Consider the following 22063-nt stretch of genomic DNA (forward strand, 5'->3'; position numbering starts at 1 on the left):
AACTACAGATTAATATTATCTGTGCTCAGCTGTATTTTTATTTATTTTCTTAAATATTTCTAAATTACATTTTTCTTTTTTCTAAATAAGTTTTTGTTTGTGTCTTTGTTTCTTACAACATTATAGTTACCCTAGAAAGCCATTCCATATTACAAATAATATTTTTAGAGAGGAAAAAAAATCAGCACAACTGATTGACATATTGAAAAAGTACAAAGACATGTGCAATGTGTAATATCTTTGGACCTCTAACATTCATAAAGGGGTAGGTTGGGGTGGGGAGAGTACTACTACTTCTTATATTTCTTCATTTGAGTTCTGCTTGATCTTTAAAATTTTGTTATATTCACTTTTGATTTTTTGATTGTTTTTTACATTTGCATCATTGTAGTTACTGTGTATATTGTTTTCTTAGATCTGCTTACTTCACTCTGCATCACTTCATGTAGATCTTCCCATGCTTCTCTGTTCACCATCCATATAATTCCCTTATACTCATGTACTGCAATTTGTTTGACTATGCCCCAGCTGATGGGCATCTAATTTATTTCCAGTCCTTTGCTATCACAAAAAGTACTGCCATTAATATTTTGGTGTAAATGGGGCCTGGTAAATGAGGTTAAGAAGAATTATCAATGGCTTCCTTTGGGCTATAAACCCAGTAATGGAATCTCTGGTTCAAAGGATACAGACATTTTAGTCACCTTTTTTTTGCATTATTCTAAATTGTTTTCCAGAACATATACCATTTCACAGCTACACCAACAATACATTTGTGTGCCTGTCGTTATGCAACCCCTCAAACATGGGCTACTGATATTTTTCACCATTTTTGCCTACATGCAGAGTATGAAGTAAAACCTCAGGGTTATTTTGACATGCATTTCTCTTATTGTTAGTGATTTGGAGCAATCTATTATGTGGTTTTTGCATACTTTTCAATTTGTCTTTTGAGAACTGTTTGTTCATGTACTTTGATCACATCTACTGGGGATTGGCTTTTATATAGATACATGTATACACACACACATATATACATACATGCATATATATATGTGTATGTGTATATATATATATACATATATATATCTTATATTTGAGATCTCAAACCTTTATCAAAGAAATTAGATATGAAAAATTTCCCCCACCAACTACCTCCCTCTTTATCCTAGCTGCATTAATTTTTTCTGTGTAGAAGATTTTCATCTCATGCAATCAAAGTTAACTATTTTATCTTTTGTAATTGTCTCCATATCTTGTTTGGTTAAGAATACATCTCCTACCTATAGCTATGAGAGGTATTTGATCTGTTTCTCTTTTAATTTTGTAAAGTGTGATCTTTAATATTAAAGTTGACTATCCATTTAAAATGTATTGTGGAATAATATGGTAGAAAATGTTGGTCTAAGACTAATTTCTACTAGTTTGTTTTCTGGTTTTACCAGCAGTTTTTATCAAATAAGGAGTTTTTTTATTTCCCCTTAGGCAATTTGTGTTTTCAATTTTATTAAATACTGAACTATTAAGTTCTATCCTTTTTATTCTCCTTTGATCTATTTCTTCATTTTTTAAGCAGGTCTAGTTGGTCTTGATGACTGATGTTTTAAAATATAGTTTGAAGTATGAAAGTGCTATTCCTTCTTCATTCCTAATTATTTTCATCTTTTCCCTTGATAGTCTAGATCTTCTGTTTTCCAAATGAGTTTTGTCATTATGTTATCAAGTTCTACAAAATTGGTAATTTGATTGATATTGTGTAATTTAATGTTGGTATTACTGCCATTTTTATTATATTGGCATGGCCTAGCCATGAGTACTGTATATGCCTCCAACTATTTAAATTGTTCTTTGTTTATTTAAGAAATACTTTGAAATTGAACCTATACAAGTCTTTTGTGTGCTTTAGTAAGTTGATCCTTAAATATTTTATGCAACTTGTATTTTTTTTGGAATGAGGTATCTTATTTTTGAGTCAATATTCATGAATGATATTCACCTATAGTTTTTTTTTTCTTTCTGTGTTTTATCTTTCCCAGGTTTAAGTATCAAGACTACATTTTTCTCATAGGGTTTCTGGTGGGTGTTTTCTTTCTCAATATTTGAGGGCAGGTAGGTGGCGTAGTAGATAGAGGACTGGCCCTGAAGTCAGGAGGACCTGAGTTCAAATCCGGCCTCACACCAAACACTTGATACTTACTAGCTGTGTGACCCTGGGCAAGTCACTTAACCCCAATTACTTAAAAGAAAAAAAATGTAAAAAAAAAGACATGTCAATATTTGAGAATAATTTTTGAAGTATGGAAACTAATTATTCCTTAAATGATAGAGTTTTTTCTCTGAATCCCTCAAGAGTAGGAGTTCTCCCCACCCATTTGGTAGCTCCTTTATATCTCAATCTATTTCTTTTTCTAAGATTGAGTTATTTAAGCTCTCTATCTGGTTTTCTGATAGTTTGGGCATTTTATACTTTTAAAGGTATTCCTTTCATCTTTCATAGTCTCAGTTTTGCTAGTATATTGCTGGACATAATATGTTCTGATTACTATTTTATTTTTTTCTGATTTTGTTCTGATTCTACCTTGCTCATTGACCATTTTATTGATTTTGTTTTCTACCCTCTTCTTTTTAATCAGATTAGCTAAATTTATGCCAATTTTCTTTTCAAAGAATCAGCTTTTACTTATTTTATTTTATTTATTTATTTATTATTTATTATTATTATGGGAGATAGTTGTTTCAAATATACCTATTTTCTTTCTAATTTTATTATCTCTTCTTTTGTGCTTACTTCAAGTTTGCTTATTTGTTGGTTTTCTGATTTTTAAAAGCATATTCAGTTAATTAATTCTCCCTTTTTTCTATTTTATTCATATATTATTTTCTTCCTAAGGACTGCTTTAGCTGCATCCCAGAAATTTAATTATGTTGTTTCATCATTATAATTTTCTTTTCCATAGTTAGTAATTGTTTCTATAATTATTTGGGATTCCATTGTTAAGTCTCCATCTGAGTCTGTATCTTTTTTGTAGTCCCTGAACCAATTACTATTTTTATTGGATTATGATCTGTAATTGATTAATTAACTATTTATGCCTTTTTGCATTTCTTTGAAAAATCTCTGTGCCCTAATACATGGTCAATTTTTGTAAAAGTTCTGTGTGGTGCTGAGAAATATGTATATTCTTTGTAGCTTATTTAGAAGATACTATTTCATTTAGCTCTAGTTTCACAATCAGTTTGTTCAGTTCCAGATTTTCCTATTTGTTTATCTTTCTTTTAGACTTATCCAAAACTGATAGATACTGAAGTCTCCTGTCACTATTGTCTCTGTTGTCTCATAGCTCAAATAATGTTCTTTTTATGAATATGGATGCTAAAAGCATTGGGAGCATATAGGTTTATTGTCTATATTCCTTTCAACACAATGTAGTTTCCTTATTTATTCCTATTTATTTTTTGAATCTTTTTGTTTTGCCAGATATCATGATTGTTGCTCGTTTTCTTAGATTCACATGATGCATAGTAATTTTTTTCTATTCCTCTGTTTTATTTCACATGTCTTTGTCTTTGTAATGTGTTTCTTGTAAGCAATAGATGGTTTTATTTTCTTATCCAGTCTGTCACTTCTTAATTTTATTGGATTGTTTAATCCATTCACATTTATGAGAGTTAGATTTATATTTTCCTTCATCTGCCTCTAATTTTTTTCAAGTTGTGATTGCCCACCACTTCTATGTTCCTTCAGTTACTTTACTTATGCTTTTTTAAGGTGGCCCTATTCTTAATGATTCTCTTCCTCTCACTCACAATCCCTTTCTCCCACTAGTTATCTCTTTCCTTTTAGGGTCTTACTTATTAATTTCTTTTTCTTTCTTGCTTTTATTGGGTTATATTTTCCCCTTCAGTTCACCAGCTGGAGCATTTTCCCCAACATATGTTTTGTTATCCTGCCCTATACTTGTATATACACCTATATTTGTATTAAAATAAAAAAAATAAGATATATATGGATCTAATTTTGAAGGTATTATCAAATTATCTGTATGATTTCTTTATCTGCATATCCTCTACAATAAATGTTGGTAATAAGCTTCAATTATTTTCATATTGGTATTGTTGAAAATGTTTATAATAAACATTATAATTCAAGGTAACTAAATGTCCCATAAAATGATGCTTCTTTATGCCTTTAGGTAAACATTAAAATCAACTCCTTTATTTACATCTTCAAAGAAAATCCATCTTTCCATTTAGTTGTAAACTTCTTATCTTTCAGTTTCACTTATAAGAATATCAGGATTGACACAATTCAGTAGAATGCTCTCAAACTGGTCACTAGCCTAGATTCTCTTGGTAGCAACTGTACAAGTGACGTGATTTAACTCAAGTGAGAGATGAGGGAAGGTCAGAGTCCTTTTCTAGCCTAGTATGATATGCTCATATAGCATCTAATGCTGATGCAACTAAATGAACTAACTCTGGGGTCCTTGGAAGTTCCTGTATCTTCTGTGATTCCTTTCCTTGAGCAGGTGAGCTTGTAAAGGTCCAAAGGTCCTGGGAGGCCTGTGGTGATGCTGAAGCAGCAGTGGCTAATGACAGGAGATATTTCTGAATTGTAGAAGCTGGTTATCAACAAAAGGATTGGCCCCAATCTAGACTGTATTTTTGTTGTTGTTTCTGTTCAGTTGTTTGTTGTTTCTGTTCAGTCATGTCTGACCCTTTGTGACCCTATTTAGGGTTTTGTTAGCAAAGATACTGAAAGCATTTGTCATCTCCTTCTCCAATTCATTTTACAGATGAGGAACTGAGGCAAACAGGGTTAACGGACTTGCCCACAGTCACACAGCTAATAAGGGTCGAGGATAGATTTGAACTCAGGAAGATGTCTTCCTGACTCTAGATCTGAAACTCTATGGACTGTGTCACCTATATTGTTTACTAGAAGACAAATGCCAGGAGGTTAGACAGTATAATGCCAGGGTAAAATATAGATTGCCTGCTAAGCAGTGTTAGAAAACTGCTTTTGGTTCTGCTGAAGCTTACATAGTAACTACCCAATTGCTTCTAAATGATAGATTTATCTTCTGATCATATTATTAATATTATGTTAATACTATTAGTATTATTGTTCTTTTTCTGACTTTTTTTTTGGTTTAGGAATAAATCTCCTGCTCCATACCCAATTCATACCGTACATTGAGTATATTTGTTAGTTTCTCTATCTGGGGAAATCTATTGGCTTGTGAGCCATAATTAACTTTGTCTTTGTGATGAACCATTGAGTGTGAGAAAAAAGAGTCCCCTCTTACCAGAAGTAGGCTCCTCCAAGACCGAACCTAGTCCACAACCGTCAATGGATAGGTACAGTATAGGAAAGTTCAAGCATCTTAGTGACCTTAGCTAATTGGCCTTTGGATACTAGAGTTGCATAGGTTTCTATGGCCAAAGGAGTCATCACTCAATAGCCAACTGATGAGAGGACCCTCTGTACTTAACTACACTGGTTCTCAGAATGTAGTCATAGTCTATGGCCAAGACTTTACTCCTCACTCAGGGCTGCCAACAGAGATGATATGGTCTCAACTTCTAGTCCAACCAAAACTGTCCTTCCTTGCAAGCCTGAGAGATTCTACATTCTGAAATACTTCATTAATCCCTTGTGGGATTAGATTGTCACCTCAACAGAGTCAAAACTAGGAATATCTTGGTTCTCTCTAACCTGGAATAGTTCTAAAGGGTGAAATATTGCAAATAAAATGAAGCCTCTTTCCTACCTCCATCCAAGAAATTTCTTGGGGGAAACCTATTGCCCATTATTAAGAAAGATACATAATGTAGAACAGAAAGAAATTTCAAACCAGTAACTTGCAGGTTTTCAGGTTTTCAAAATAAATGAAAGTGAAAGTAAGTGGATGCCTTTGGCCTATTCAACTACAGACTTGTTTCAAGGTTAGGGATTCATGATTCTTCTTCCTAAAGGTGCCTGGAATCCCCAGGATGCTCCTTAGAGGAATTAAACAGGACTTATATTTGCCTTGACATAATTGCTTTTTATATTTCTGAGAACAGTCTTATTGATGAGTCAGGTGCCACAGGGAAAGGTGGTTAATAATTCTAAGAAGTGGAATGAGGGTAAGAATGGATACAAATCACATTGAGATTAACTCTGTCCACATTGCATAAGATGAGACCTCAGGATAGAGGGATGGGGCTTGAAGATAGATGGAATAGATTCACTCTGTAATGATTCATTATTATATTTGCACCTCACTTTAAGGTGAAATGGAACAACTTGGAGAAAATGAGACAGCTTTATAAGTATTACAAAACAAACAAACTAGGCAAAGAGGTATCATCAAACTACCTGTAAAAACATAAATAATTAGCAGAGATATTCATATATGATAGGGTAGATAAGATAGCAACTTCCTTTCCCAATCCAAGTTGCCCCAGACATGTTAGAACATATAGAATGGAAGGAAAGTAATGTGTATGGTGTATACTATCATTCAAATGGAAATACATCCTACAAAGCCACCATAGATTGATCCTATTAGGAACATGTTTATACATTATTGTCCTAGTGCTGCTCCCAAGTATTAAGTTGGCTGTGAATTCAGAATTCCTGCTCCTTGAGTATCTACTGTTCACTCCTTTAAAGAGAGGAAACAGAACAGGATCAATGGATGATAGAGATAGACTAAAAGGGATCTTAGAGATTATCTAATCCAACCACCTTCCTCTGTGACTCCCTACACACACACACACACACACACACACACACACTTATTTTACAGATGAGGCAAGTGACCATAATAACTCAAACTTTTTCTCTGGTAAGAAGGGAGGGCCAACAATTTTATGTAGATTTTCTAGATCACAGGGGTGCCATGCCTCTAACCCCTGCAATAAAGAAGGGATTACTGTGTTTATGTCATTCTTTGTCTTGAGTTAATCACCTCTATATCAGGAGTGGATAAAGTACAACATCTTTAATACTTTAAAATCATTGTCATTGCATTGATCAGAGTTCTTTTTAATATTGTTTTTGATTTGATGTTCTCTGTGTTCTACTCACTTCTATCAAATCTCAGTTTTCTCTGAAACCACCCATTTCATTATTTCTTATGGTGTAATAATATTACTTTATATTTAATACTTTAATATTTTATTTCATTAAAAATTTCCCATTTGCATTTAATTTTTTAAATATTCTTTTTTTAAATTTTGAATTCTAAATTCTCTCCCTTTCTTCCACCCCTTGAGAAAGCAAGTAATATGATATTGAACATATATACGAAGACAAACAAAACATATTTCCATATTAATATATTGCAAAAAAAGCACACATATACAACATTCCCTTTCCCCCACCAAAAAAAAAAACTAAAGTGAAAAAAGTATGCTTCAATCTGCATTTAGTGTTCATCAGTTCTCTCTCTGGAAGGTGGGTAACATTTTTCATCATAAATCCTTTGGAATTGTCTTGGATCATTGTCTTGATCAGAGTAGAATAGTCTTCACAGTTGATCATCATTAAGATATTACTGTTACTATGCACAATACTCTCCTATAGCACAATAACATTCCATCACAATCATATACCACAACTTATTCAGCCATTCCCCAAATGATAGGCATCCCCTTAATTTCCAAGTCTTTACCACCACAAGAGAGAGTTGCTATAAATATTTTATACAAATAGGTCATTTTCCCTTTTCTTTGATCTCTTTGAAATATAGACCTAATGATGGTATCATTGGGTCAAAGGTTATACAGTTTTCTATCCATTTGGGCATAGTTCCAAATTGTTCTCCAGAATGGTTGGACCAGTTCACAACTCTACTAACAGTACATTAGTGTTCCTATTTTTCCTACATCCCCTCCAATATCTGTTATTTTCCTTTTTAGTCATGTTAGCCAATCTGATAGGTGTGAGGTAGTATCTCAGAGTCATTTCATTCAAATATCATATATCTAGCTCTTTCCCCAGTAGATGGGCATTCCTTTAGTCTCCGGTTTGTTTTCTCTATTACAAAAAGAGCTGCCATAAATAGTTTTATATGTACTGATCTTTCCCTTTTACAATAATTTTATGTAGAATTTACCCTGTGCCAGGCACTTTTCAAATACTATCTCATTTGATCCTCACAACAACCTTGTGAGGTAGGTGTCATCATAATCCCCATTTTACAAATGAGAAAACTGAAGTAAACAGAGGTTAACTCACTTGCCAGGTCACATAACTAGAAGGGTCTGAGACTAAACTTGAACTCAGGTCTTCCTGATGCCAGGGCCAGTGCTCTATCCATTGTACTACCTACCTGCTCTATTTGATCTCTTTGGGGGTACTAGCTTAGTAGTAGTAATGCTGACTCAAAGGAATAATTACATCAAATGTATAGTTTAGGAACATTTGGTACAAAGCTTTAAAATAATTTTTCAGAATGTTTGAATCAATTCAGAGCTCTACAACCAGTACACCAATGTATCTGTTAATCTGAAGCCTCTCCAACAAATGTAATTTTTGACAAAGTTAGAAAGGCAGTTGGGTGGCACAGTGGATAGAGTGCTGTACTCAGAGTCAGAAAGACCTGAGTTCAAACCCAACTTCAGATATTTACCAGCTGATCAACTATAAACTTCTGTTTGAAATTTAAAGACCTTCACAAAATAATTCTATACTGCTATTCCAGCCTTATCTCATATTATTTCCTTCCATACAGTCTCCGGTTCAGCCAATCTGGCCTTTTTGCTATTCCTTACACAAAATACTCCATCTCTTGTCTCTATCTATACCTTTACACAGGCTGTCTCTCATTCCTGAAATGTACTCCCTTTACACTTCTGCCTATTAGTATCCTTACCAAGCTCAACTCAATGACTACCTCCTACACAAAGTTCTCCCTGATGACTCCCACTATCCAAAACTTACCTTGTATGTATTTTGAATGAAGAGTGAGTTTCTGATCAACCCCCTCTCTACCTCCATTCCAGCCCAGGAAGTCCAAGATCTAATCACATAAAGTGTCAATAATGAGCTGTTAAAATGACTATAAAGATATGTCTACAATTTTTATCACTTTACAAAATGAGCAAGTATCTCCTTGACTGAATTTGAAGTGGTAAGGTGATAGTTAGCCACATATCTGAATAATGAGGCTTGACACCTATGGGTGGTGAGGTTAGGCCTGAAGAAACTTTATCAATTGTGACTTGCTGAATTTTTATGAGAAGTCATCAACTGGTGATGGTAGAGATTTTCCTTCTTCCTTTCCCATTCGTACCTCTTGTTTGGCCATGGCATCTAGCAGTAGAGAGATCCACCTAGTAAGAGACATCCCATCTAGTAAATGTACCTACCTCATAGGCCATTGTGAGGATCAAATGAGATATTTGTAAAATGCTTAGGATAACCCCTGGCACATAGTAGGTGCCATATAAATGATAGCAATAATAATGATGAGAATAATTATTATTACTAATTTGAGACTAACTTGAGACAATATGAGATATAGTTGAAGCAACAGAAACATTCACTCTTTAGTCAGACATGGACACAGAGGGGCAAGATTCTAATCAGAGACTCGGTGAAGTTGTTTCAAGAAATGGAATCTTTGACAGCAGGTAAAAGAGCCTAGTCAAGTGAGAATTAGCTTTGGCAACTGAAAATTAAACTGCAGAAAGAAGCAGACCTTTGGAGTCCAAATGAGCAATCTAACCAAAGCTCCAAGAGTAGGGATAGGATATTAAGAGAAAGGGTGTTATAGATATGTATGTGTTGTTTTCTCCAGTTGAATGTAAGCTCCTTGAGGGCAGGAGCTTTTTCATATTTGCCTTTGTACTCCTAGTACAAAGTACTCCTAGTATCATACCTGGCTCATTGTATATATTGAATAAATGCTTGTTGATTGGTTGGTAGTCTTTAAAGAACTCAGAGTCATCTATATTCCACAATGAAATATCAGACTAGGATTTTTTTCAGACTTAATTTCTTCAGTGTTCTTTCAGTAGCAAATACTTTGATTAGCAACTGTTTAAATACTATCTCAACTACTTTTAACAGCAGTTTTCCATTTTATATACATAATACAGTAACCTTATTCTGTATGTTAGCACTGAGTGTGGTGGTGAGCTTAAAATAATTGATGTTGGATTTTTATGGTTTATGTGTTTTAGGATTTTAGTATTTTAAATTTCCACATGCATCTTATTTCAGCTCCTGCTATTTATTCAAAATTGTAGGACATTTGTCTGGTTTTAATGAAATTTAATTCCTTACTTTGAATCTTAAGATAGTGAAAAGACTTTCAAAGCAATCTTTGTTAAAATTGCATAATACCAAACCTTTATATAGTAGAAATACCAATCATGATTTATGGTTGTTATTCCCAATAATAGTATTCAAAAGTCAGCTTCTTTAGGATTAATATCTATTGCAAGCTTGACTGAAATCTTAGTCTTCCATTAGAATAAAATTATTTCTGACATCTCATAAGCCTGAAATGGAAACAAAAATGATTAAACATAGCCATGTATATGTAACTTTTATTCAGCCCACCATGCTGAAAAGGTGGAGCAAATTTTGAGACAAAATGCAGAAAATAGAATGAATGTTATATAGTACACTTGTTTATTCAGTAATATAATAAAATAGGAAACATTGGAAAATTGTATAGACAAATTATTAGTGCAATTAAATGGCATAAATATTATCTTAAAACAGAAAACAATGTAATGAATTGCATTAGCCCCTAAGAAAGCCTTTAATTTACAATGTTATTTATTAGGAATCTTTGGTCATTCATGATTGATAAGACTAATATCTAGCTTTTCTGTGACAAATAGTAAACAATTACTGGATGTAAGTATCACATATTTATCAACTACTTGTGGCAGATAGTATATAACAATGATGTGCTATTCTAATTATTCAAACAATTACATCAGTTCACTTATTGCTTAATGTCTACATAGCTTTGAGGGGTAAAAATCAAACAATTGTGTATTCTTAAGGATGAGAGTTGATATTCAATTATCCAAATGTACATTTAATTATCTGGGAAATGAGGACATTTATTGATCAATGTGTACAATTAGTTTAAAATCATGATTACTTACTAACAATAAATTCTGACATCTACTGTGAAAATTTCTCTTTTCACTGAAGAGGGACTTTAAAAAGACCATTAAAGAACTAGACAGACTGTGTAGTTCATTTCAGATATTCAGTAAAAAAAAAAAAAGAGCCAGAAGCAACTTGTTTCTGTATTGTATCTATTCTTTTGTTCTCTTTCAAACTATAAAAGCAGAAGGACATTTTTTTAAGATCAAAAATTTGAACAATGTACACAATGAAGCTAAATGAAATGACTAACTACTAAACTGCTGTCTTAGTATTAAACAAGTTTTTAAAGTCACTAGATTTTGGTTATGCTTTGAAGAATTGTGTATTTTCCAGGTAGGTTTTCCTGATAAACTTCAACTTGTCTATTTCCCCATTAGAAAATAAAGAATTTATAATAGAAAACTCCATTTTGAGGATTAAACATAGAAATTTCTAAAAGACTTTTAATATGTGTATACATATAGAGTAAAAATATCATTTGTCTGTTGGGCAAATAATACATTCTAGTGAATAAAATTCAATTCGAACATAGTTAATTGTTTTCATTAAGCAATTGCTATTACTGTAATAAGGCATTCATACTTGGTTATTGGCCAAAGAAACTACTGTAATATCAACATACTCAAATTTGCATTGGAATATAGATTTTGACAGAAAATTATAAAGACCTAAAAGTCAGATGCACACTAAGAAGAATATGAGTTTCTTAAAATATCTCATTTAATAAGTGGAATTATTTATTCTAATAGTATACCTTATAATCCAAGAATTATTTTTGTTCCTGAAAAACGTATGAAGAATTTAACAAAATAATGGATTACCAGAAATACCTTCAGAATCCTGCTTCATATATTACACTCACTCCATGCTTTGGAGGAGTATCTTTTCAAGAGAAACCAATTCAGGAACATAAAACATTTTCTTTTTGTTTTTTTTTAGGAGATCCAGAAACACACATATAATATAGAATTTTTCAGTTTATCACTCAAAAAGCACAGACCACTAAATTTACTTGGCAGAGTCATCTTGATTTGAAAAATAAAATTTTTCAATCTGGGAATTTTATTCCCAATAAACCAACCATATTATTGAATGGTATAAAGCATGTCATAAGAAAATGGTAAGAGATAGATAATTTAGATATTTAGATAACTTTTTTATAAGAGTCATAAAAATTAAAGAAGTTTTCAATATTATATGTAATTTCTATTCAGCAGAAACATTTTAATTACCATTAATAAATGTCTTTACAATATAAAATGAAAACTATTGATGTCTATTTTTGGTTCAGTCATCTTTTTTGTCTGAAGTCCCATCTTCATTAGGTTCTGGACAGACTTTATTATGGACAACTGATGGAGCCACAGCAACTTCTTTGGGCAATGAAAATACATGGCACGTCTGGAGGTCTAGGTATGTAGTAAAAATCTTGGCATATTCTGGATGTTTCAGGGCAAAACTCCTAAATTCCACTGAAAGAGGATAAAATAAATACATATGTGTATATATACATATGTATATATATATATGTAAATTATATTGAGACCTTCTTGCATAGGTACTATTCCATCTGATATCAAAATAACAGAATATAGCAAATTTCTGTTTCCTTATCTTATGATGGCGAAGTAGTTACTGAAAATTTTGTGAAACCTCAACAATGAGCAACAAATTATTCCAGTTAATTATAAGTGTCTTATGCAATCTTAAAAAGCTCAATAAATACAAGGAAAACCCATTGGAATAGTATAGTCAAATTCTGAAACCCCCAGCTTAAGGATAAAATACTATGAGCAACAAGAAAACAATTTACATGTGGCAGTGTCACAATTAGAATCAAACAAGACCTAGCAGCAGCACCACTAAAAGATTGCAGGTCTTGGAACACTATATATCGAAGAGCAAAAGAACTGGACTTCTGGCTGAAAACATCATACCCAACAAAGCTAAGCATAATCCTTAATGAAAAAAAAATGGATATTTAATGAATTGTCAGACTTTCAGAACTTTGTTAAAAAAAAAAGAAACTGAACTTAATAGAAGATTTGACATACAAGAGCCAAGAGAAACATAAGGTACATACCAAAAACCAATTACAAGGGGCTCAATAAGGACAGACTACTTACCTTTTATGTATATAAAATGTAAACCGTATGTCTTATATTGTTATTAGTAATTACGTAGCTCATAAGAAAGATTGGTATAGACCTGAGTATGATATGATTTCAAAAAGTAAAACCATTCAGGAACAGCTAAAAAGAGTAATTATACAAATGAGGTGCGAGAACTGAAACAGAGGAATTAGAGGAGGGAGGGCTGTTAGTTCTGGAAACCTACTTTCATCAGGAATGGGTTCAAAAGGGAACAAGACATATACATCTAGAAGAGTATAAAAGTCTTCTAAATTTAGAAAGAAATAAAATGCTAAGGAGATAGAGAGGGGAGAGAAGATAAGGGAGGGATCTTTAGAGGGGAGGGTGAGGGAATAGGTTAAAGGGGGATATAAAAGGGTGTTTAGATTTATGGGAAAGCTGGAGGGGGTATAGATTAAATAATAGGAGGGCAAGGTAGCAGATAGAAGTAAAATAGAGGAATTAGGAAGTTTAGGAAATAGATATGCACAAACATAAAAACAAATATTAGGAGTAGAATCTCTTAGGGAAAGTATATGTTTATATATGTATGTATGTGTATATAAGTATAGGTGTATGTATCAATCAATACCTATATATAAATATATCCATGCTTAATTGTGGCCTCAGAGGAGGTGGGAGGGAAGAGGAAGGAGGAAAAAAGGACAAAGTAAAAAGTGTATAGCAGAGAACAGAAGAAAACCTACAAGGAAGCAAAGAAAAGATTGATAGCTTTCAACACAACCCATGGTATTTAATATATAGGCTTTCTTGAAATGGAAATTTATTGCTATATATTTTGAATCCTTTCTTACGTTCTGCTGTGCACATGTATGCTTTTTTCCTCTTCTTATTATGTATTTGTTTCAATATTTGTCTATAATGTTTCTTTTTCTTTTCTTACTGTGTATTTAAGTTTCAGTGATAAAAAAAGAAAGGTTAAAAAAAAGAAAAGCTCCATAAGGTGGTAAATGCAGTCTGATAAATAACACTTAACAGTCTCAGAGTACATGACGGCAATATCACAAGACCTTCTGCTAAGAAATAAATGATCTTTTATCTCAATTATTTCAGGCTTGAAGAATTAGGGTGAAATGACTAGGTTTAGTTTCAAAATTTGAACCGCAACACTTCATACCAAAAGAGAAGACCTAATCCCTGAATCTGCCCTATATCATTCAGTTTTTCCACACTTTTTAGTATGGCTAAAGGCTTTAATAACTATAGAGCAAAGGGAAGCTCCTATTTTAATCATTTTCCTATTAATGTCTTTCAAAGGTAGGAGTCTTTGGCTGTTATTCCTCACTGAGATCTGTAACCACCCATATCTCCATTCAGTACTTTGGATCATCAATCACTTTCCACAAGTTAAAATTATATTAATGGTTCTTTATGATAGATTAGTAGACTATAGAGTAAGGTTAAACCAACCATTTAACATTCAGTAATCACTTTATATTTCCAAAAGTTGCAAAGCTATTAAATTTCCCTTCTAAGTGCCATTTGTAATAGGACAAACTTACTAGTTTACTTCAAATACTAGTAGGGTAGCCAAAGTCCAAAGACAAATACCAGCTTTCCAAAGATCAGAAAGTAAGTCAATGTGAGAGCTGACATGGTTGAATTCAGGGGTCTTAACTCTAAGGCCTGTGCTCTGTTGAAATAACCAAAATCCCAGCCTCTGGCATGATGGGTTAAATCAAGGTGTTACCCATTTCTGGTAGAAACTGATCATGAAATGAAATTAAATCAAATTATGCTTTAATTTGATTTGTGAAAAGCATTAAAGCAAAAATTAAATGTGATGCTGGAAAAATCATTTAAGCTCTCAAAATTCTTGGCAACTCTTTTAGTACATCTTTAAGACTTTTTCTGCCTAGAAAGTACCAACCTGCACTGGCAGAGGAGTTCCTTACCAGAAGTGCTAATTATGCCACTGAAATCACAGTTCCAGACCTGATACATATTCTAATACAGAAAGCATTTTCAAAATGTTTTCTTAAACATCTTCTCCCCTCATCCCAAATTTGTACTTGAATAAGATTGAAGCAAAAAACTCATCCTATATCAATCACTGGGGGGAATGTGGGGGTGGGGGGAAGGAGAGAGAAAGAAGGGTTCCTTTTGCTAAATAATTGTTTTCACTTTTTAAAAAAATTGTTTTTTAACCAACTGAGAAAATTCTGGCTTTTTACCTACAACATTTTTAAAGCATTTGTTATCATCAGACTTAAAAGGAGTTGATATCTCTGTTTCTTCAGTAAAATTGTTCTAATTCCTATTTTGAAGATAGAAGTTCAGGGAAATGGATTGTTCTGTCTGGGGAAGGAACAATGATCAGAGCAGAATTAGTACTCATAATCCTTCCCTCAGTACACATGTGCTCATTTTATCATTTCTTTATTATTTTTTTAAATGAGTTAAGTAAATAAAATTGGGTAGTTAGGTGGTGCCATGGATAGAGTGCTGGTCCTGGAGTCAGGAAAACTCATCTTCCTGAGTTCAAATCTGGCTTCAGACTCTTCCTAGCTGTGTGACCCTGGGCAAGTCATTTAACCGTGTTTGCCTCAGTTTCCTCATTTGTAAAATGAGCAGGAAAAGGAAATGACAAACCACTCCAGTATCTTTGCCAAGAAAACCCCAAATGGGGTCATGAAAAGTTAGACATGACTGAAACATGTGAACAACAATAGCAATTAGTAAAGAATGAGCTCTAAGCAGCTAACTACTCAATATGCAATAGTGAAGAACAATTGAAAAAGCAGTAGCTAAATTAAATAGTAAGAAAATCATACGGGGGCAACTAGGTAGCTCAGCGAATAGAGCCCTGGCCCTGGAATCAGGAGGACCTGAGCTCAAATCTGGCCTCAGACACAAGAGACTTAATAGCTGTGTGACCCCAGGCAAGTCACCTAACCCCAATTGCCTTGCCAAAAAAAAGAATATCATAGGATCAAATCTTCCTTTAACCTTAAAGTCAGCAAACAAAAACTCATCCAACACCAAAGGAGGAAGAGAATTTTCAGACCAGCTATTCACTCTGTACCTCCAGAACTCTAAAATTCAGGGATTCTATTTTTATATTTATTATGTGCCTACTGTGAGCAGAGAATTGTAATAGGAGAAGCTTAAAGTCCATTATAAAATGGGGCTAAAGAACTAATAAATCCAACAAGAATTCATTACTATACTAATTTTTTTGGCAAAATGAAATCTTTCAGAACTCTACAGGCATATTCTTTGTAAGTCAACAACCACCTTGTGAGGTTCATAGGTTCAAACATTTTCCTATCACCTGAGAAACAGCAATAGCCTCCTAATTAGGTCTTCTTGCCTTAGCTTTTACCTTCTTCAATCCATCTTCCACACAACCACCAAACTGATATTTCTAAATCATACCCCAGCTTAACAAGCTTCAGTGGCTCCCTACTGTCTCTAGAAAAAAGTAAAACTTCCTCTGATTGGCTTTTAAAGCCCTTCCCAATCTGACTCTAATCTAGCTTTGCAGGCTGATTATATATTACTTCCCCTCAAGCAGTTTAGCTCCAGCCAGACTGGGTTATTTGCTGTTTCTTTTTCATGGATTTCCATCTGCTACCTCTGGGCCTTTGTACAGGTTGTGCCTCCCCATATGGAATGATCTCCGTCTCCATGTCTGCTGCTTAGAACAAACAACTACCTCTCTTCAAGGCTTAACTCAAGCACCACACACCAAATTACTTTATGATGATTTCACATTTAATTTTGTGCATATGTTGTTTCTTATTGGTAGAATATGGACTCCTTGAGGACAGGGGTTACTTTGTTTTTGTATCCCCAGTGACTAGCACAGTGACTGATACATAGTAGATAGCTATTGTCTGTTTGATTGAATTTAATTAATCCACTGTGATTCATGACTGCCTGCAGAAATATAGTTAAATGTTAGTCAAATAGAGATAGATAGATTTTAGTTAGTCAAATAGATACAGATACATAAATACATGTGGATATAGATAGATTACAGATGTAGGTATATCTATAGAGAGAGATATCTAGATAGATATCTAAAGAGATATATTATGTATCTGTATGCTGAGAGATGTCTATACCTCTCTCATATATCTATATCCATCTGTCGCTATGTTATTGTGAGCCTGTGTCTAACTACAAGGAGAAGAGTCAAACAGTGATGGTTGAACTACCTCTTTCCCTTCATAGATATGGGGTCACAGTCAATCAAGCAAAGTGTCAAAGTTGTCCATAAATCCCTCAGGTTGCTCTATTTGGGTTACAGCACACCATGGACTACATGCTTGTTCAGCCTTAGCTACATCCACGGTGGATGAAATCACAATCCCTACTTCTAGTTCAAGACTGAGATGACCCATAGGGGGAAGAGGATCTGATAAAGTCCCCAAAGGTAGCATGTATGGAGGGACAATATAGAATATTGTAAGGGACAATCTGTTAGCTAGAATCACTACAAAGAAGCCAAATCTGCAATATCAGGGTATAGAGAATACTCACTGTAGGAAACATGTGTTGAATCCCCTTTGGCTATTTCCTGGAAGAGTCCAGAAACATTAAGGTCAGGTATTCCAAGAGATGCCTGCAAAATGGTGGCAAATTCTTCCTCCGTTATGTAGCCATCCTCATCAACATCAAAAAGCTGAAAGAGAAAGATTAAAGGATTAACTCTTTGACAAGGATACTAGTGCAGAGTAATCTTTCAAAATACATAATGATATTCCCTGGTATTCAAAATCCCTCTACAGTTGTCATTTAGATTTGGTACACTTCCAAATAAATTTTCAGAAATTTATTTTCAAAAAATAGAGTCAATTGGCATTAAATAAATTAAACTGAAGGAAAGCCCATTTGGCAGAATATCTAATTATAGTCATATTTGCTTTATAAAATAGATTGTGTGGAAAAATAATTAGAAAATGTTACAAAGTTAATGGTCCTAAGTAAAAGAGAATGTATAACTTTGGACAGACTGCTTAGTTTCATAGGGTCATCAGATTCTGTGTTATTTGTCAAGGGATTAAGAATCTCTTAGGATGGGTGAAGCTACAAAGCAATTATAATTCACTTTTTTCCCTTAAGAATATTATTTTCCATGGAGTACATGCCTTTGTTATCAGCCATGCTTTTCCACACCATAATCAGTCAATCAGTCAATAAGTATTTATTAGGCCCCTACTATGTGCCAGGCACTGTTCTAAGCACTGAAGATCTAAAGAAAGACAAAAGGCTACTCTCAATCATTTCACTGGTCCTAGTATGAGGTAGTTTAACTTCTCTGCTTGCTTAAGTGGAACCCAGAGGACATGGTCTACTTTTCTCTCTTCATCATGCCTGACACAAACTGAGCACTTAATAAATGACTGTCAATTGATTGATTAATTAGATCACAGACTTAGAGTTAGCAGGGACATTAGAGACCATTTAGCCTAACTCTCTTGTTTTTTTATAATTGAGGGAACAAATAGAGAAATGTTTGGTGACTTGTCCAGGGTCATTGCTATATTTCCTGCTACCTTAATATTAGTATTCAGAGTGAGGCAGATTTCCAGCCCGAGACAACCTGGAAGGGTGACATGAAAGATCTGTTTCACATGCCTGAGAGAGGAGCATCCAGCTCACAGGGCACAGCACAAACCCAGCCTAAGCAAAGCCAGAGCAGGCTTCAGGGGACTGAATCACCAGCAGCAATGGTGGGTTCCATTCTTCTCAGTCCACAGACGTGACCAACAACTTAAAAGGTCAGCAGGAGGGGTCTGTTGGAACTGGGTGAGAGAAGAAGCAGTCCAGCACAGGGCTGCAGGGCATGCCGATAAAGCCCAAGCACCAGCAAACTAGGAATAGGCCTTGGGAGTGACTGAATCAGCAGCAGTAGCGGTAGCAGTGGCAGCAGTGGTAGCAGTGCTGCTCCTGGAGCTATTAGCCCAAACACTGAACGTTGGAAAGTCACCTATTTAGACTTCTGGGAGCCAAGATAGTGGAGGAAGTAGTAAGTTGCTCTCACCCTACCTTATTGACCTTGAAAAACCCAGGGAATATTGCCCCAGGAAAAATCCTGAAATAGTAGAGTCAGCATAAAGACTAGATACAGTGGTCTTTTAGCTCTTGAGGCTTGGGGGATCAATGGGAAAGGTCCCTCTTGCTGTGGTTGAAGGGGACCAGTACAGGAAGGGAAGCATCCCAGCAAGCCAGTGTCAAACCCCACCTCAGCAAACCAGTAACCAGGCTCCCAGCCCCCAGCACAAGAAGCCTGGGACAGTGCCCCCTATGCTCCAGAAACAGAGACCAACTTTAAAAGTCAGAAAAAAGGCAAACAACATAAGCAAGAAGCAACACAGAAAAGTAATGACCATAGAAAAATATCTTGGTGACAGGGAAACTCAAAACACAAATTCAGGAGAGGATAACATTGTCAATATACCCACATCTGAAACCTCAGAGGGGAATATTAACTGTTCCTAAGCCCAAAAAGCCTTCTTGGAAGAGTTCAAGAAGGATTTTAAAAATTAAGTAAGAGAGGTAGAAGAAAAATTGGGAAAATAAATAAGAGGTATTTAGAGAGTCAGAAAAGGAGGGACAAAAATTAACTGTAGAAAAAAAGTCCTTAAAAAGTAGAATAGGCCAAATACAAAAGGAGGTACAAAAGCTAACTGTAAAAATTAGAACTGAACAATTGTAAGCTAATGACTCTATGAGACATCAAGAATCAGTAAAACAAAATCAAAAGAAGAAAAAAAAGAAGAAAATATAAAATTCTTCATTGGAAAAACAACTGACTTGGAAAATAGATCTAGGAGAGATAACTTAAGAATTATTGGTCTTCCTGAAAGCCAAGATGAAACAAAGAGCCTGGACAACATTTTTCAAGAGATCATCAAGGAAAAATGTCAGACCACAGAATCTTGTCTTGGTGACAAAGAAGATCAAAACATATAACTAGAAGAAGACAACAAAGTCAAAGCTCCTACATCCAAAGCCTCTAAGAAAAATATGAATCAGTTCCAGGCCATGGAAGAGCTCAAAAAGGATTTTGAGAAGCAAGTAAGAGAAATAGAGGAAAAACTGGGAAGAGAAATGAGAGTGATGCAAGAAAATCATGAAAAACAAGCTTGCTAAAGGAGAACCCCCAAAAATACTGAAGAAAATAACACCTTAAAAAATAGCCTAACCCAAATGGCAAAAGAGGTCCAAAAAGCCAACGAGAAGAAGAATGCCCTAAAAAGCAGAATTGGCCAAATGGAAAAGGAAGTTCAAAGGCTCACTGAATAAAATACTTCCTTGAAAATTAGAATGGAGCAATTGGAAGATAATGACTTCATGAGAAATCAAGAAATTGTAAAACAAAACCAAAAGAATGAAAAAAAAGGAGAAAATGTGAAATATCTAACTGGAAAAAACAACTGACCTGGAAAATGGATCCAGGAGAGATAATTTAAAAATGATTGGACTACCTGAAAGCCATGATAAAAAATAAGAGCCTAGACATCATCTTTCAAAAAATTATCAAGGAAAACTGCCCTGATATTTTAGAACCAGAGGGTAAAATAGAAATGGAAAGAATCCACCAATCACTGTCTGAAAGGAAAACTCCTAGGAATACTATAGCAAAATTCCAGAGTTTCAGGTCAAGGAGAAAATAATGAAAGCACCAGAAAGAAACAATTCAAGTATTGTGGAAATACAATAAGGATAACACAAGTTTTAGCAGCTTCTACATTAAAGGGACTGGAGGGCTTGGAATATAATATTCTGGAGATCAAAGGAGACAGGATTACAGCCAAGAATCACCTACCCAGCAAAACTGAGTATAATCCTTCAGGGGAAAAAATGAATATTCAGTGAAATAGAGGACTTTCAAGCATTCTTGATGAAAAATCAGAGCTGAATAGAAAATTCAACTTTCAAATACAAGACCCAAGAGAAGCATGAAGAGGTAAACAGGAAAGAGAAATCATAAGGGACTCATTAAGGTTGAATTGTTTACATTCCTACATGGAAAGATGATATTTGTAACTCATGAGACCTTTGTCAGTATTAGGATAGTCAGAGGAAAAAATATATGTAGATAGATAGATAGAGGGCACAGGGTGAGTTGAAGATGAAGGAGTGATATCTGGAGAATAAAATTAAGGCATGAGAGAGGATTATGCTGGGAGGAGAAAGGGAGAAGTAGAATGGAAATTACCTCACATAAAATGGGCAAGAAAAAGCTTTTACTGTGGAGGGGAAGTGAGGGGAGGGGAGAGGGAATAAGTGAATCTTATTCTTATTGGATTTGGCTTAAGGAAGGAATACCATACACACTAAACTGGGTATGGAAATCTATCTTACCCTACAGGAAATAGGAGGGAAAGGGATAAGAGAGGGGGGGAATGATAGAAGGGAGGGCAGATTGGGGGAGGTAATCAGAAGCAAACACTTCTGAGGAGGGACAGGGTTAAAAGACAATATAATAAAAGACAATATAATAAATGGGGGGTGAAGGGATGAAGGGAAATATAGTTAGTTTTTCACAACATGACTACTATGGAAGTGTTTTGCAAGACTACACACGTATAACCTGTATCAAGTTGCTTTCCTTCTCAATGAGGGTGGGTAGGGAAGGAAGAAGGGAGAAAATTCGGGAACCCAAAGTTTTAAAAACAAATATTAAAAATTGTTTTTACATGCAACTGGGAAATAAGATATACAGGCAATGGAGTATAGAAATCTATCCTGCCCTACAGGAAAATAGAAGGGTAAAGGGATAAGAGAAGGGGGGTGATAGAAGGGAGGGCAGATTAGGGGAAGGGGT

General features: G+C 34.5%; 1 protein-coding gene across 2 annotated transcripts in view; it reads right to left on the reverse strand.

The window, feature by feature from the left end:
• Positions 1–10532: 10532 nt before the first annotated feature.
• The window catches only part of LPCAT2 (lysophosphatidylcholine acyltransferase 2), a 91735-nt gene continuing 80204 nt past the window's right edge, over positions 10533–22063 (reverse strand). For both annotated transcript variants that reach the window (XM_027869545.1, XM_027869544.1), the window contains exons 13-14: positions 17770–17911; positions 10533–12600 (exon numbers count right to left, since the gene is read on the reverse strand). In XM_027869545.1, coding sequence (XP_027725346.1) covers positions 12416–12600; positions 17770–17911 — 327 coding nt within the window. In that variant the 3' untranslated portion in view covers positions 10533–12415. The remainder of the gene's footprint in view (positions 12601–17769; positions 17912–22063) is intronic.

The sequence above is a fragment of the Vombatus ursinus genome, unplaced genomic scaffold (assembly GCF_900497805.2).
Source record: "Vombatus ursinus unplaced genomic scaffold, bare-nosed wombat genome assembly UNPS02014793.1, whole genome shotgun sequence".
NCBI classification, from domain to species: Eukaryota; Metazoa; Chordata; class Mammalia; order Diprotodontia; family Vombatidae; genus Vombatus; species Vombatus ursinus.